The 18675-nt window shown below is 42.2% G+C and overlaps 1 protein-coding gene across 2 annotated transcripts in view; it reads right to left on the bottom strand.

The window, feature by feature from the left end:
- Positions 1-14617, bottom strand: part of LOC118774113 (alpha-actinin-4-like) — a 32660-nt gene extending 18043 nt beyond the window's left edge. For both annotated transcript variants that reach the window (XM_036523269.1, XM_036523268.1), the window contains exon 1: positions 14218-14617. In XM_036523269.1, coding sequence (XP_036379162.1) covers positions 14218-14352 — 135 coding nt within the window. In that variant the 5' untranslated portion in view covers positions 14353-14617. The remainder of the gene's footprint in view (positions 1-14217) is intronic.
- Between the last annotated feature and the right edge of the window lie 4058 nt (positions 14618-18675).

Raw genomic sequence — 18675 nt, forward strand, 5'->3', positions numbered from 1 at the left:
CTGAGCGCAGCCTCGCCCAGTGTTCTAGGATTGGCGCTTTCCAGGTCAGGCCTGGGCAGGTGATTCTCATAAAATGCGCAGGTTCTGGAGTGTGCTGGGGTGGCTCGTCTCTCCCTGCCCACTTACCTGCAAGCCCCAACTCTTGGTCTCTCAAGCTGAATTTTTTTTTTCCTGACCTGTAGCTGACGGGAGAACAATTCTCCTGGTCGTCCTCTACAAAATGTGAGCACCTGTTTTCTTTTTTCTCACTCTTAGGCAATCAGGGCACACCCTTCAGTGGGTGTGCTCAAAAACACCCGCAGCAGAACTGGGCCATGTGTTCCTGGACAAGCACCGTCATGTGCAATGCCTCTAGCTGGAAACGCACGCCTGCAGCAGCATTACAACACCCATGTTTTAGCAGCTCCGCTTCCGGCTGTAACATGGCACGGAGCCCCTTCGCCCCCAGGTGCCGGACGCTCAGGTTTGCCGCCCAAGTTCGTTCGTGAGAACACTTAAGCATCTGAAGTGGTATGTGAAGTGGGGCTGTGACGAGGTGCCCTTAAATGCCCACCCCCTGCAGCCAGGGAAAATGAGAAAGACCGAAGGGAAAGAAGAGAGTTGAAAGCCAGCCTCAGTATTAACAGGGTCCTTGTCAAAATTGATAATTTGGTATGTTTTACAACATTTATGGATATGTTTAAAGTCGCATGCTGGGAAAAAAGCCGCCAGCACATAATGTAAACCCAGCATTGTTTTGAAGCCTCAGCCACGCCTCTAAATCACAGTTTACTCCGAGCGCCCAAGATATCATTTTTGCCTGAGACTGCATCTCTGAGGCAGTCCTGCCTCAGATACTCAGTACAGCTAACTGTTCCAAATAAGGTCAAATAGTTAGGTGAGATTTCAGATGCTTTCAAGATTAAGCCCAAATTTATTCTCTGCACAAAAAACTTCAACCTTGAGCCGTCCAGCTGTCAGCTCCTCTGCCACATGGGCACAGGCACGTCTATTTGCGTCCCAAAAAGCAAATTAATGGATGCTTCTTTTACTGCACTCTCTATCGTGCCTCTCACCATATTTGGAAGTTGAACTTTGAGAGCAGGTCATTTTTATCCAATAATGAAGGGCAAAATAAATAAAAGCAATCGAGGAGGGGAGTATATTCCTGACTTGCACGCACCCCAGGAGATTTCGCTGCTGGACCAATTTATTCATGTGGCTTCCTGGCTTTGTGGTCTCTGCAGCACAAGGCTACCAGGAGGAGTGACCCTTTCACCAGTTGTTCTGACATCACCTTATGGCACATACCAGTCCCTGCACAGCACCCCCCCAGCCCAACCATCATCACTGTAATTTCATGTAGTACTCTGTCATCTCTCTCTTTTTAGTGCTGGTGTGAAGTGCCCGGGGATGTTAGCATTATGAGTGTTATGTAAAATCTGGCTGGATTGCTATGTGACACTCTCCCATGCTCCATGACATGTTTCAGAATGCACACAGAGGTTTTGTCTGACGTTTGTGTAAAGTTGTGTAATGTCTATCTTCCATCCCACAGCAAGTTTATTCAACTTTGAACCTTAACAGACTTTGACACAATTCACTGTGGCAGATAAAGGCCAGAGGGCCTGGAATGAGTTTCTGTCATATATAAAAACCCATGCCAGCAACAGACATGGGATACTATGCATCCACACATATAACATTCACCTTTTTTTAAATAACAGCTGACAGATTCTCTCTTAACATTGATGCAATACTGAGGGGAAAAAAAAAAATTGGTAAAAAAATTTTGGAGCCAGAATACTCATTTATATACCAGCTAGACACTGTCATTTATGAAGACATTTATTTAGAACTGTGGGAGTTTTTACAGAGATGAGATAAACATCTTTGCCCCATCCATTACCATTACACCAAAGTTTTTAGAAAATAAACCAGCTTGATCACAAATCCAAAAAAAAGTTTGGAGAGATACAGGCTTCTGGAGCAATCTTGTAGTTATTCAAAAGATCGCTTTTACAGTGTTCTCATGTATGACATGTGGAAGGAAAACAACCATGACAGCAACAGGTTATCTGCCCATTTAAACTACAGTTTAAACCTGAGGTCTGACCATAACCCAGGCAGTGTGGGGGGCACACACAATATCACCAAAAGGCCATAAAGCACCATTACCACATGTCTGTAGCCTGAAGCACTTCTTTTTAACAGTATACACAATTCACAACCACCCACCCCTAACAAAGAGGCACCGTAAAGCAGTGAAGTGAAGCAGTGAAGTTAGGTAGTTAGTTAGTTAAGCTAAATGGCACATTCTAAACTGAATTCCAGAAAACTTCCGCTGTGTAGCAAGAATGCTGCTTTAAAACGGAGACCCTTTGACATTCTGAGGCTGAAACCCTTGCTCTGCTTTGAAACTAGGAATGGAATCTGCTTTGAGCCCTTATACCACATCAAGGAAACCCCTCTAAAAATCATTACGGGGATGGGAATAACAGTAACGTAAAGGCCACCCTCCACGCCTCAACAATGCGTACCCTCCTGTTAGCTAAAAACCTAGTGTAGGCACATCTATAGAGCAGATTCGTCCACACAATGACGTCCACGTATCCAAAGCAGCGTGAACCCGATGACTCCATCCACACACTCGACCTCACAGCTGCGTAATGGCTTTGATGTAACGGGACTTTGATGTAACGAGACTTTGATGTGCGCTGAGGCCGTCGGCCTGAAACTGAGGGGGGGGAGGGGAGAGGATGCAGAGCCGTTACAGGCATGGATGTCATCCCCATTTAGTCTGTGAAAGATTTCAGCAATGCCAAAAATGCACTTCCTCTGGAGAGCGAGGCGGTGAGCTCAGAGATCACATCCTGAGAGGCACAGGGTCCAGAGACGGAGGGGGGGGGGGGGGGGGGGGGGGGGGAAGCAGGCATGCAAGCGGAAAGAAATCAACATGGCTGAACTAAAACAAACTGCTGCGTTGCAAATAGCTTCTGGGTATCACGACACAACAGAAATAAACACTTAAATCCTACCTCCATTGGTAAAACAGTTTTTTTTCCACAGTTTCCCTGTGGGTAACTAATCTATGATTGCTAGATTGAACAAAAAGGTTTAAATAATACAAATATGGGAATACAGAAAGAGGCTCTGTCAAGCCAAATAGATGACAAAGCCATCAACAGCGTGATAGTCATGACAAAATGCCAACACACACAAGCCTGGTTAAAAGGTCTGTGCATTATAGCTAATATGACAACCTTTAATCAGTGGTTTACCTTAGTTTTCTTTTAACATGAAGTCTAGGCATCATGTTATTTCTATTCGGTGTGTTTTTCTATTCTGAGAGTACACCATGACAATCACAGCTGTCATAAATCCACTTCTGTAGCTGCCATAAACAAACTTTGGCTCAGGAGACGTGTCAGTGCTCATGAAGGGCTTTGAAAATGCGCGCTTGCCTGCTATTTGCCCCTCATATACAAACGCACACCTTCACTCCTTAAGGCTTGGACAGGAAGTGCAGCGACGCCCCGGAAACTTGCCGCTCCTCAGGCTAAGTTTCCCCTCATAGTCTTCAGCTGGCCTGATCGCTTTCAGCAAAAATGCCAAACGTAAACTAGTGCCAGCCACCAGGAAGAATGATAAGATGAGAGAGACTAAATATGTTGCTTCAGGCCTCATTCTTTTGGTACTAAATTTCCATCCTTTTCCTTTGGCCCCTCCTACTCATTATCTAATAGAACAGCACGCACGAAACAAAGGGAATTTTGATAACATTGAGGTGGACCTGTAAGAATGACCTTACTTTCTTATCGGGGTTCTTAAAATAGAAATAAGCCTTTCAACTTCTGTTGAAGACTCCTGCACTCACAGTCCAGTTTAGGCATTTAAGCCTTGAGGAGGGTATATTGTGACAACAGGAGTGCTTACACTGGCCCCAAAAGCAGTTGTATGACCAGACATTATGCATCAAGCACAGATAAATATACAGGCATGAGCAACAGATCTGATAGCTAGTATGTGGAGATTGTCAAGGAGAAACAGTTAATTGGAGAGTTGAAGAGCATTGACCTGAGATGGGATAGGCCGACTATTCACAGCTATCCCTTTTCTTCCAAATAAAGTCAACCTCAACAAATAGGCTTGTCCTCAGGCAAGCGTCGTACTTAGTGTAGACTTAAGTGTTCGTAAGCAAACGGGAAAGGGTGGAGGGGAGCGGGGAGAGGCGGCCTTGAGGAATGAATACTGGAGTGAAAATACACCAGTTAAATCCCACTGATCATTCATTTTTTTGTTGTGGATACAAAACTTATCTTTTCCGGATGAGCACCATGCATCCAAGGGAAATAAAGCTTCAAGGCTAGGGATTACAATGGATACAGTTCGTAATAATGGCGGCATGTCCACTTGTTATATTCAGCCTACAGCACGTATTCTAGTAGCCACTGGAGAAAACTCTAATTTAGTCTAGTCTCTTGTGACATCACATTTCATGGAATAGTCATGGTTCTATTATTTGACCTGCCTTGCCTACCACTTCACACATCACAACTGTTCCCAGTTTATTTAAGGTTTGCATTCCTGAATCAGGATGCACAAAACCCCACCCTGTGACACATCCCAGAAACCTTCACTCCTGTCATTAGCATCCCACAACACCCTGCCACCCAATAATCACTACACCGTCACTACTGTATCAGGGACAGGCAGGGAGTGGTCATCTTTGTGGTACAAATCTGATTGCTCTAGTCTGACTCAAGCATTTGTCTGAAAGGAGGGGACATGACTCACAGGTTCAGCCCGTGCCTGGTTCAGTCAAAATGAATGACTGGCCACTGCGTCGAGAGCAGTTACTGGATTTGGACTTCCGCTTGAAAGGATATACACAGAGCAAAAGTTCTGGTGTTGGTCAGGATGTGGTTGGGGGCCATCCTAGCCAGGACTGTAGCTCACCTCCATCGTACTCTAATATTGTGTGTTTCTCACACAATGCGGAAATCAGTTTTGACTAAGCAAGCCCCGCCAGACTAGAACAGCGATGATCTTGCTGCACTTATAAACAGTTAACACAGAGATTATACTGATACACCCAAAACAAACAGGAAAGGCTGATAACGAGCAAGCACGCTCTGCTATTCCACTGCTCGATGTGAACTTTGGGGATGTCAATAAGGATTAACAACAGCATGGGTTTAGCAGTTTTAAACACTAAAGATTAATCAGCCAATACAGTCTATGTCTATGACATTAATACTTTTCATTTCAGTAGAAATCATTTGAAATACTGCCTCTTTAGGGCCTGAATTGTTAGCTGCAAACTGCCATCATAATTTTCGAAATGTGTACAGTATGTTCTCACATATGCAGAATATATGATTGGCATGAGTGAGCACCTTGTCTCTTTTTGTGGCGTGGCATTACATCACCACACAAGCATGGCTCAGCAACTGAGGGGCAGGAATGTGCGATGTGGCATTCATAACATACCTTAGAATCACTGATCACTGCTTACCGTGGTGAATGCCATGACTAATGGACCCATCTTAAGTGATATTTTCAATATCTGAAATGGTGATTCAGACACATATTTCATAGGAATGCAGTGTGCCTATTGACACTGTCATGTTTCGGAAGACCGATAAATATGCAGCACGTGTGCAATTAGCCCTGTATAATCACAGTCAAGGTTGACTTAAATGTTTTAATTCATGCTGATGAGCTTTTCCTTTATTAACTGTAATCATTTCTAGTTTGCCCGTAAGTAATTCACTGCCTTTGGGGGCACAATACAGCATTTTGCTTTGGTTTCTCTGTGGATTTATGTTGCACACCGGTCCCTCAGTAAGAAGCGCGACTGTCACCGCCACTTGGGAAGCTGGACAATGCCGGTCATTTCTGGTGGTTTGTGGGATGTCTAGAGTGGTTTCTGGGATGTGGCCTCCGTGATGTCCTACTCAAAAGTGACTGTCAGTCTCCCTTCTGTTGAGAGTTCATTTTGGGCTGATTTTGAGCAACCACACCTTTAATGCTGAGGGCGTGTCTCTGTGTGTGGGTGTGGATCTATGTAGGAGGTACCTACGGGAGGCTGGCAGCTCTCCCATCAGGAAGGCTTTGGCAAGACACTGGGCCGTGTTCTGGTTTGGTCCCTCTGTTTGGAATTTTATGTTGCACTGACACTTTGTAAGATTTCTTATATGTTCATTCTTGAGTTTCCCCAAAGATTCCTCCTTTGTACAACCTTACCCTCAATGTGTGGTTTGCTGCAGTGGTTCTTCATTTTTTTATTTATGTGTATTATAGTACAATTTACATACATAAAACATCCTGCTTGTATACACTGTGTACCGACCACTATGTTAGCGGTGGCAACTTTATTAATCTCGATGAGGCAAATTCTTGCTAAAACAAAACATGGCACACACACCATCAACAACACCTCAAACGCCACACCATGTGAAAAATTCCTGCTTTGCTGCGACTGCCACCAGGAGCTTGTGTGAACTTGCTGTTGCATAGCGTTTTCTCGGATGCAGAGACACTGGGAGCGACCGCTGCAGGGCAAGGCGTGCAGAGGTATACAGCACACGCTTGTTCTTTGGGAAAAGCGCACTGTGCACAGCCAAGCAGCAGGATGCTGACACGCACTACCAAAACGAGTCAGTCCAGCCTCCCCGCAAAAAAATATTTGCACAACCTCCTTGTAATCTTTTTTAAAGCCAAATCCCAATTATTTTTGCGTAAAAGTCAATTCGACCTCAGTCTGGCAAATGAGCAAATGCTTTGCATATTTTAGCCTTAGAAGAACACTGGCAACACCCTCTGTATTAACTCCTGTCAGACTTCTCTCAGAGGAGGATTCTGCTTAAAATCTGTAAAGGGCGTTTCCAGAATCTTTTGTGATGTGGTCTTGAGTGGATGGTCTCCAAAGTGCATGGTTTAATGCTTCATGGGCCTGCTTGGTTAACTTGTCCTGGACCCTATAACTGGCTGGGAACAGGATTTCTGTCTCTGATACAGACCACACGACTGACAGAATCTTTAATAACAAGGAGAGCAAGACCAACCCATAGGGATGTTCTAATGTCACACAAATGTTGTGGGAATGTTGTGTGTTTGAAAGGGGAAGGGGTTCTTGAAGATAGAGCAAGCACAACAGAGCATGTATGGGTCAAAGGTTGTACTGGGAGGCCAACTGGCTGAGGCCAACAGCTCAAGGTCCCGCTGTGTGTAATCCAAAAACCACACATCTAAACCCTTGGCCAAAGCCAACCTACAACCTGTTTGGTGTTTTGAAGCGTTCAGTTCTGCCCACAAATGAAGAGAGCATGTCTCCCTCTATGCTTCCTCTTTAGCTGATGCACCTGTCTGAATGCTTCCTCCCTGGGCCTGCACTTTAGCAGTGAACCCTGACAATGACTGTATGTTCCTTTTCATGTTACAGTTAGCATTATGTTAGCAGGCAAGCCATTGACATAAGGAGAACTTTCTGTGGTCCCAAATTCTGGCAACAACTGAAAATTTGCTTTCCCACAAAGACTCTGGCTGCTATAAAAAGTTGTTGCATTTTGATAATTATGAGCAAAAATAGACAATTACTTCCCTGCGTTTCCTCTTTAATATTGACTTCAGGAGGCCTGAGCCATACTACGGACTGAGATGATCGGACTGAGAATGTCTGGCAACAAACCAGCTCTTACCATCTTTATGGCTCTACATCTCAGGAAAAAAACATTTTTTTTTTCCCCTCAAATTTACGTTGACATATCTCTCCATCTTTATTTGTGATACCATCTCATAATAGCATGAAACAGCATCTGGCTCTCTCTCTTTTATCAAAATGAAAGACAGAAGTGCAACTCCTTGTACAAATATGGGAAAATCCCATCAAAAGATTCCTGGTCCACAAATCTGGCATTACTGCCTTTGTGTAAAAAAAAATGTTCCCAAATGAGGCTTTGAAACTTTTAGTGTCTTCAGCACATGGAAGTCCAAAATATCCCACAATCAAAAGACATACAATTAATCAATTAGCGGCGGGGGAAAAAGTCAAATTTAAAGGGAAAAATCAATTTTGTCGCAGTGCAAAGTATAGAAAACCAGCTGAACTGAGAGAATCATGTAAGGGTTTCACTAAACTGCAAATGCAAAAAAAAGTCAGCTGACCCCCCTGCCTACTGTGAACTATTGAGATATTTTGAGAAACTTCAAGGTAGGATGAGTAACTGCCTTCTAAAGCATTTTGCCAGGATAGCTGACACAGCCAAAGATGGCAGAAAGCAGCTGTTAGAAAGCATGCAGGTGAATCAAAACATCTCCATGTTTTGATTCAGGTGGAATGAACCAAGAGATATTAAAAACAAAGCAATGGAGCTTCTTTTTTTATGAATAAGGTAGGTGCAGCTTTACCATGTGGGCCTTCACTACCTATCAACTCATAGTGGGGGCAGAGAGAGCTTTCCATTGAAGCCAATACAGCACATTCATGTTTGCTTGATTTACTTTTCAGGAAGACGGACAGTGCTGGATATAACTACATTCCACCGCGTGCATAAGTCCACTGTTTATCAAGGGAAAGGCCTTGATAACCAGTGAGCAGTGCGTCTGAATTATGAAAAGTTGCAGAGATGTCAAGAGTCAAACTGTCCTCCTTTTTTCCCCTTTTTCCTCAGCACCAATAAATGCACCGCTGGCTGTGGCTGCCACACCGAAACCCAATATGTCATCCCAGGGACGCCTGCAAGCACCCCCAGTGGGCTGAAAGAGCTGCTGGGACTGTCGGGACTCCCAGACTTTCCCAGGCCTCTGTGCTAAAGCAAACATTCCTCACTGAGGAGCTCCCCCTTTCAGACACACGGCTCTCTGCCTGACGCCTCCTCGGGGCTCCGAGTTTATCCCAGGCCCTGGCTGCACCCCACTGCGGCCGTCTCTGCAAAGCCCTGCAGGCTGTACAGCAGCAGGCCAACCACCCATGCTGTGGAGGCACCCTGGGCACCTGGCATTTGTGGGTAAAGGTCCCAGTCTTCTAACCCAAAGAGGCTGCAGGTTCAACTCCCCAGTGGGGCAGTGGTGCTGTACCCCCCAGCAAGGCACTGAACCTGAAAGGCCTCATTATATACCCAGCTAAACGGATGATATATAAGCTATGTATGTTGCTCTGGATGAGGGGGACTGCTAAGCAAACAAATAAAAGTGCAAGGGAAGACTCCTGGGACGTTTAAAAATGGAATGGTGATAAATTCGGCCTCTGCTCGGTACAAGTTTACTAAATCAAACCCTACATCCTGTCATACTCCCACCCACTTCACTTGCAGTAGCACTCGAATGTTCAGCCCTCCCCCTCAGTCTCAGCTATCTGTCATTGTGTGATTAGGTCCCATTCCTTTTATTTATTCTTTTGCATTTGGTGCCTGGTAATTGCATTTGGTGCCTGGTAATTGCATTTGGTGCTTGGCAATTGCATTTGCTGAAGCCTTTAAGTTGCCCTGAATAGAACCATTCCCTAAAAATACATGCCCTATTAAGCAAACACATTCTGCAGCATTCTGTATTCGATCGCTCTGAAAGCACTTGATTCCAGTCCAGTCAGCTGTGTGGCTACGTGATGGCTGACTGAGCAGGATGGATTGAACATTCTGGACTGTCCTCATTCCTCCCAATAAGAAGAAGCGGAAATCGTTTCCTTATCTCACGAGAGCCAGTGCAAAGCCACAGATGTTCTATCGTATGAAAAAAGGGGGTAAATTGTGATGCCGCAATCCAATCCTGGAAAAATATTGCTAAATGAAGCTTTGCCTCAGAATCTATAATGTTTAAATCGCAGCCTGCCCACTCTCTCCTGTCTGTTTACTGGTCAGGTTTCAGGGTAAACCACTACTAACCACTTTCTGGATTTACATTAAAATGTCAGGGAATCTTTGGGAATTAAAATGAACTGCTGCACCAATAAATGTCTGACAGCTGCAAATCCATAAAACGATAAAGGCAAAAATCAAAGGCAGAAATGAAAGTGAAGTGCAGGGTTGTGTTAATGCACTTCAATAGTCACAGCTTCAGCAGTTCAAAATGCTGTTCTAGAAATATCCCTCATCGACCAAAAATAACCCTGAAGTATATTTCAAGTGAACTACTTTTCTCCTTCTTATCTGCTTGCCCCAGTGAAAATTCAGTTGATACTGCAATTGAAGTGTTGCAATGTAACCAAATGTTATTCCATAAAATCAGTGCAATAATTCTTGCCTATGGTCATCTAAGCCATTTTTCACTTCAGGGGAAATGTATCATTTGACAATAATTATTCTGAAAAGGCAAATACTGGGAATTTATATTTGTGTACACAGGAATACAAGCCTGTCCACTCCTTAAATGTAAGTTGCTCTAAGAACATCTGATAAATGAGTAAGTGTAAATGTAAATGTGAAAAGTTGAATTCACATCAAACACAGGCAAAATGCAAAACAACAAGTCATGCAAAAGCAGAGTTTCAACAAACTCTGGACCCACAAGGAAGTGGGATGACCCATGGCATAATAACAACATGATGACCGTAGGTTCAAAATATCAGTGCACTCACAGGGGTGCAGTTTGACTTCTGAAAATCTTCAGGGCATGTCAAAACAGGCAGGCAAAGTCTAAATAACGACCTCACTTGCTTGCGGCCAGAAATCTACCTTGTGATGTCATACAGAGTGTGATGTCACTTTCCTCTTGAGAGGTCAGCAGAGTCCAGACACGGAGTCCACATGCGCATGCACTCTTACTGTGGGCTTGCAGGACTACACAGGGCATGCACTGACAGAGAGGGAAGTGTTTTCTCACAAGGAGCAGTGTTTACTTCCACAGGTGGCCAAAACCCAGAACCATTCTGTTATGTGTTCCCCTATGGACAAAAACATTTCCTCAATGTACCCACCTCCATTCACACAGCCCCCCTCCCCCTTGCTCTAATTTGCCACACCCCACCAGCCTGCCACGCCACTGTAGCTCAACAATATTCTACTCTCATGCAGAAATTTGGGAAAATGCTGGAACCTCCAGGCCTCTTCCATGAAAAAATGCACATACACACAGACATACAGAGAGAGAGAGAGAGAGAGAGAGAGAGAGAGAGAGAGTTTCTGATTCTAATGATACAGTCATTGAAATCCTGACAGGTGCAACTGCATGCCCAAATCTAGAAAAACATCAGGGCTGGGGCTTTGGCAGTTTTAAAAAACCATCAGCACATTGTGGTCCCTGCAAGCTATCTGCTGACTCATTTGTGATGTCAGAAAAAAAGCAAAGCAATCCTGCAAAAACAGTATGTTTAGCATATATATTCCGAACAAAATTAATCTAACACCTCTATTCTGATGTATGGCACAAAACATGCTACCTAGCAAACAACTAGCTCACAATATTTTACATATAGTCGAAATTTAAGTGAGAGTCTCAAAATATGACACCAAAATTCATTAATGGAGGCAATGGTAAATTCTACTACACTGAGGCACTACTTGAATTTATGGCTAGTAAAATAAGTGACCTGAAACAGAAGGGAAACAACTTTTAAAGCAGCAAGTGATTGAATTCTGGAAGTACAAGACGTGCTGCTGGGATATCCTTTTGTACCATCCTGAGGTGGGAAGCTGGTGAGGTCACTCCAGAAAGCGGAAGTGAAATTTGTCTCGACTGTAAGGTCAAATTTTGTTATGTGATTGACTTTTGCCATAGGCTTGGGAAAAATATGACCTCTCTGGGCCCAACTGCACAGAGTAATTGTACTGCCCTTAGTAATAGAAGCATTCCTTTGCTCTAGGAGAAATTAGCTGGAGAGGGAGAAACAGAACTATTTCTGTGAATTATAAAAAAAAAGAATTGTAAATCTATTTCCATGATTATAACAGAAAAAAACTGCATGGACCTAGATTTAATTAAAATGATCCCTTTAAACCTATCAGATGTCAAAGAATCCATTAATAATGGCAAATCACCTGGAAATTATGGAATGACAATAATGGAATCACAATTCTACAAAACATTCTACAAAAAAGGCTCCTATACAGAGAGTACTCAAGAAGATGTAAAGCATGAATTGGACAATTCTGACATGAACTGGACATATAATAGGGCAATAAGTTTTATTAATAAAAGTTCAGTGGAGTACTGTACAAAGTTTGGTTGTTAATCTGTAAATAGTACACTTAGAGAAAAGGCTGGTACCAATCCTAAGTGCTCAGTTTTGTAATGTTTACAGTGACAGGTACATTTTTAGGGATTTACACCAAGTCTGATGAAATTCGTTCAGGTGTCTTTTATGTATATAGATATAAATTTGCTCTTCAGAAGCAAGTGGCTCTAGCCAATTTGCCAAAAGGCACTTGCAGTCTGACAGATAGCAAAACTTGTAATCTCTATTCTATCCTTTGTCCGTGCAAGCAAATCCACACATTTGTCATTCTTTTTTTCTGTTTGCTTGCATGTATAAGCAATTTAAAAAAATGTTACAATGGCCCACTGATAAAACGCCTCAGACATGGCAAGCGAATGCCACACTAGTGCACTTCCAATAATAATCCACAACTGCTTCAAGAAAAGTCTGCTCCTGTCACCTTGAGGCCATGTAACCGTTCTTAAAGTTTTAACAAGCAAAGTTCATTCAGGCGGTGACTAGTGCGTCAGGCTGCCAAACTATGGACGATAGCGTGCAGTTATTCAACACAGAATTCCACGGCTGTTGTTCACGGGCTTACCTACACTCCCCCACTGTCAGAAGCTATCAGTCCCTTACAAACAGAAAAACAACTGTTACAGACATACACTTGCAGTGTACTCTACTCTTGAGAGTTCTCGCATCTAGATATTTTCTCGATCTAGATTGGAATGGAAGTGCGGTTCTTTTTGAGGCTATGTGTGAAAGTTCGGACAGTGATGTAATCAGCAAAAGAATGCAGAATAAAACAATCGAACTGAAAATACCACAGAGTTGTGGCGCCGGACCGTTTGGGACTGAAATCGGTGTGCTTGGTCCACGAAAAAATGCAAAGCAAACACGTTCACGTTCGTTCACCCGCCCACATAATGGCATTGAGTGGATATGAAGTCTCCTAAGGTGACATTTGCCTTCGACTTAGCCGCCAAGTGTTCTCCATGTGTTGCTGGTGAATTGTTTCCCAAAGCACACTGTCTTCCGCAGACAAACCCAACACTTTTTCGGCTTGTTCCGTTTCTATGACAATTTAGTGGTGAACGTGGCAAATTACACGGGGCAAGACCGCACCACGTACGGTTTCTACTCCCTGTCCTGCCTCGATATCTGGACAACTTCAGCTGCAAGCAGAAAACCCATCCAAGCGCAATTAAGTTGCACAATGAAACAAAATAACTTTGGTCTGTGTGTTGCAGAGGGGACTAAACATACAAGCTTGAATTCGTTTCCAGAGGAATTATACTTAAATTTATTATCTGGGTCCGTAATGAAGTAAACCTGAAATAAAAGGGTTATTTTGAAACCGTATAAAGATGTGAATCACTTTAAGGTGAACTCGGTGTGACTGCTGGCTATCTGGTCTATCTAACCCTAGCTACGTTCAGTTCGCCTATGATCTAACTTTTTGTATGGTTGTTTGCGAACTGTAACATTCAACTTGGCCTACGCACATAGGGCTTCATCAACAAACCACAATTTGCCTTCACTCGCTACTTATCTGACGATCATCTGTCTAGTTTCGCGCAGCTGGAATAATCTGTAACTGGCTATTAAGCATTCGAGGCGCACAAAATGTATCTAGTAGTTAGCTACTTAGCTCTCCAAAGGAATTTCCTAGAGGAATTCCGTCTTTCCTAAAACAATATCGAACCCCTTTGATGTAACGAACTTGTAAGTTTACTAGCTAAACAACACTTTAACGAAGAAGTAGGGGATTCTTCAAGGCTATAGTGTAAACTTGCTAGCTTCATAACAGCTAAGTCTGCCGCAGCAAGAAACTTGAAAAGGAACTGTGTAGCCTAGTTGCAAATTTGCTAACTACTGTACATTGAACAATGATCCCTTGGTCATGGGTGAACACTTCAGCTAGCTAAATGCTGGTTTTACAGACAACCACCGGCCACCGACAACGAGAATACTGAAAACGACCAGCTACGTAGCTCGGGACAGTCACAGTTAGGCGACATTCTGTATCGCCAATCGTGAACTTGAGATACCGGGGCCCGCAAGCTACCCCAATTCCTACTGTCCCGCTACTGAACACCGACCTTCCTCTGCTGTTTCTCCCAGGCCGGGTCCAGAAGCAGGTCTCTATCCCAGTCCTCTTCCTGTTGCATGTAGTCTGCTTGCGAGTCGGAAGAATATTGCTGGTTTTGATTATTTGCAGCGTGATAATCCACCATCTCGGCAGCAATAAAATGCGCTGTTTTCACAAAAAACAAAAAAGTTCAATCTCGTTGCGGCTGCCTCTCTTTGCCAGCACTCGGCGCTCAATTTGCTAAAAAGTACGTGCGCTTACTTGTTAGCTAGCTACAGCTAGCTGAAGTCTTGCTTGGAGTGTGTATGGTCCAGGGAAAAATGAGGTGAACTATGTAGCGCCTCTCCCACGTACGATCTGAGCAAGAATGTGGCGCAAATGGATCATGAATATGTGACGACAGCATAATATTCATGAGTCTGCAAACAAGCTAGCTAGCTACCTGCCCCGCTGGGAGGAAACAAACGCCAAGTGGTCTATTCGCAGCCAAATATTTGAGCAGCCTGACATAGCAAATTATCGACATATACAAACTCTTATGTTGAACATTCTTCTTTTTTACTGTAAACATCTTAAAGCAATGTCTCATTTAAGACCTCAACTTCATAAAGAGAAAACATCTAATATTGAGAGGTTAACGAGGAATTGTGTGATTTCTTCTCCTACATCTGAAAATAATCGATGCAAATAGTGGAGATTTCATTGCTTTTGGACGGTTTGGGATTTTTGCCATTTATTAGCCTACTGGAATAATTTTATCAAAACCCGTTTCATCCCTACGAGCTCTAAGCTAAGGTGAGCCCTCTCACTCGAACAGCTCGACCCTTAAATTATCTTGCCATCAACTTGTTCAAAAACACGCCTTCATCTGCCGAGTGACACATCAGTAGATTGAGCAGTGCCGCAAGTACGGCAACGCCCACCTCGATTTGTGACAGCTTTCGGTCAGGTCATTCTTAAAAAGTTATTTTTTTGCCGTTGGAGTTTGGACTATGACATATCATACAGTTAAAACACAGTGCGAAGATGTCTGTATATACTGCAAAACAACAGGAGTTTCCAAAGACAGTTTGTAGCTAATGTACGGTATTCACGGTTTTGTTAAATATTTACATAACAACTGTTGGTCCTTATCAGTTCGGCCTCAAAGCAATCAGGTCAAAAAAAATGCAATGGACCTTGTCCACCACTTCTGTTAGATTGTTATATTAAATCTTAAAAGGAAGAATTACTCCTGATTTTGAGGTGCTGTATTTCATTATCCAGACTTTTAAAATTCGGTTTAATCTTTCCGTTCATTTGAAAGAAAGAAAAAGGCACAGCTGGGTTTTATTTATAAAGATCAGAAGCATCCAAGATTGTAAATGCGCTATTTTCATTCCAGCAGGCAAGTTTTAGGTCAAGTGCTGTCATACAGGCACCAAAATCAGGCTTGCATGACGCAGATGTCAGTCCTGTCGTAGATGCCAATGAAAGTACTTTAAGCATGCAATCGTTCATATGAAATTCAACATGAAATATATGACACAACAGAAACTCCTATAGGGTGGTATGACTCAATGTTGTTGAAACAACATAATTAGACTATTAGGGATTGAACAATAATAAACCCCTAAATAACTGTTTTCCATTGTCAGTTTTTTTTTTCTTTTACTTCAAAATGTTACATTTCCCCTCTGCTGTAATTAAGCAATGAATTGTGAGGCTCATAGTGGCTTTGGTGGCAACAGTAATAAATAAAGGCATGTTTCCTCTATTCAGCACAGTTATGTAGATTAGTGGTCTGCCCTGTATTTTTTAAGTCATTATATTCTGCAGGAATCTGTACAGCCTGTTATTGCAATCCTCACGATTGTTCAGTAATCCTTTTACTGTGTCCCACTGGAGCAAACCAGTCATAAATAGAGTTCTGTATTTTATGGATGGAAGTTCAGTTGTTTCCTAAAAACTGAATATCTTTGGCATGGGAATTTCATTGGTTCAGCCAAAGCATGTACATAGCTCAGACATTGCAGAAAGTAGGTCATGCTTTAACCATGCGTCAATGTAGATTACTGTCAGGCTGGACTTGCATGCCACATAGATGAACACAGTGCAATTGCACTGTTTCATGTTTTGTTTAAGTCCTCCTTCTATTGTAAATGATTTATTCACCAATTATTTAATGACATGATCCTGTAGTATCCAACTGCAATTTGAGGGGTAGTTTGAAATTAGAATCGTTGAAGTCTGTATTAGTTCTAAGTTAAAAATTGACTAATTATATGATGATGACGACCTTCAGAAGTAATTAATAAACTGAGGCCTGCTTACTCAACTTTCAAGTTGGATGTTGGCTCAGGACTAACACATATGACCTATCTAAAAAGTTCAAACATTACTACGGAGGAAAGGAATATTCATATTCCAGCCATTAAAATTCTGTCCACAAATAATATAGACAAATATTATACAAGTATGAGTAATTTCCACAAAGTGAGCTTCCTTATGAGCAAAAAAAATCATAAAAATAGTGGTATACATTGTAGCGTAATGAATTATGTTGAATATATACTTTCACTCTAGTAACATTCACCAGGAAGATTAGTGTCAGTACAATAACAGAGAAGTAGAGTTTAACAGAAAATTTGAATGGAAACAGAAATTCTGTGAAATCATCTTAAGGTTTTTAGCCACGTGGTTCTCACTTATAACTCTCACAAGTAATTTAGATGTATTTTACCAGTTTTCTTGGTATGACATACATTAACCCTATGGAGTATGGTAGGTTGGAGCTGGTGTTTTGTTTCAACCAATCTCATTGATTAAGACTGATAGACTGCATTGACGCTAATTACATGTCATGAAATCTTTGACCCTGAGAAAATGAAAACATCACAGCCTTTCAGGAATTAAGGTTCCCACTGCCACCCCTTCCACTATGAAGTGGGTCACTGAACTTGGTGATATTATAATGCCACTCACATGATTCTTTCCATCAACATAACTTAAAGTCGACCAGTGCAAACCCATCCCTCATGCCTGAATACTGTACACCTCACACAGCAATCCATTTTCAACTGCAGATAAGCTTAAACAAGAGTCTAACTCACCAAATTAACTCTGTAACAGAAAAGATATAGCAATGTAATAGTAAACAAATGTGATATATAAACATGAACACAAAGAAAAGTAGATTTAACACATAGATCCAACACATTAAGAGCACTTTCACGTATACCATCAGATTTCAAATGTGCCTGTTTGCACTCAGAATTATTCTCAGATGCTGGGGCTGATGCAAGTCTTGTAGGAAACAGATGCTGACTCTTCCAGGCGGGTGGATTGGTGTTGTGAAGGACAACCTGTCCCCCCAAAAACAAATAATTGTCTGATTGTTGTATTAGTTGTTATGAGTCAAGAGTCAAGTCAAGAGTCAAATGTTTAAATGTTTAATTTAGCAACAAACAATTGTAGTACTTTATCAATCAACTTAATTTAAAATCGGTTACTTGGAATTGCTGTCTGTAATTGTGTGATTGTCTGAATCAGCCATGTTAGTGAGCCACACTTGCCCTAATCAGGCTACTTAATACAGGTGGGTGGAGGCATTTAATTCAGCAGTGGCTATCCTCAGGCTAGGCTGGGCTGGGGGTTTGGTTTGGTCTGGTCTGTACTACTAAATACATTATTTATTTCTTTGGTAAATTTTGTTCCATCTGGTTGTTTTTTGTGAAAAGTGTCAGCCAGCTTCTTTACAAAGAATCTCCTCAAACGTTGCCTTTAAACAAGAGGGCTGAGCATGCTGCATCTAAAACACTGGTTTTCTGTCAGTACGCAGGGAACAGAGCCCCCTACTGCCCCAAGAATGTCACCTTCAAAAGTAACGTAACTTTCCCTACTAAAGTTCTAACATTTAGTTCTAAGTTTAAGCAGGTAGGGTGGAAAAACGTTCAAAGCAAAGATATTGTTCAACAGAAACCCTTGGACACCGCAACTGCAGTGCATCAACACCAAGACTTAAAGACTAATGTTTCAATTGGAAGACCTTTGTCAAAGGGAGAGCACACTGAAATGCCTCCAGACATGTGAAAAAGCTTAGAAACTAACAATTGATTGCTATCAGCTCAGCTGAAACAGTTCATAGTCAGGGAATTTTCATGACGAGTTGTGCAGATGTGGATATTATGGTATAGGATAGATATAGTTAATGAAAACCAGTATTATGCAATATTCTGTTTTAAAAGTAGATATGATGTTCAGATAAAATGATGATGACTGAAGGTACAGTCATACAGGTATTATATAAATTCAAATTTGGGTTAAATTTGGTATCATTAAACAATATAGATGCATATTATGTAGCAATTATGTTCAAGGGTGGAATATAAATTATTTGGCTAGGTGTCGATCTCAGAATCTTAGGGGACTACAGTGCTGTACAGAGCAATTGCCAATGTAATTTTGATGAGTTCCGCTCGTTTACCAC

This window comes from Megalops cyprinoides, chromosome 3 (genome assembly GCF_013368585.1).
Source record: "Megalops cyprinoides isolate fMegCyp1 chromosome 3, fMegCyp1.pri, whole genome shotgun sequence".
NCBI classification, from domain to species: domain Eukaryota; kingdom Metazoa; phylum Chordata; class Actinopteri; order Elopiformes; family Megalopidae; genus Megalops; species Megalops cyprinoides.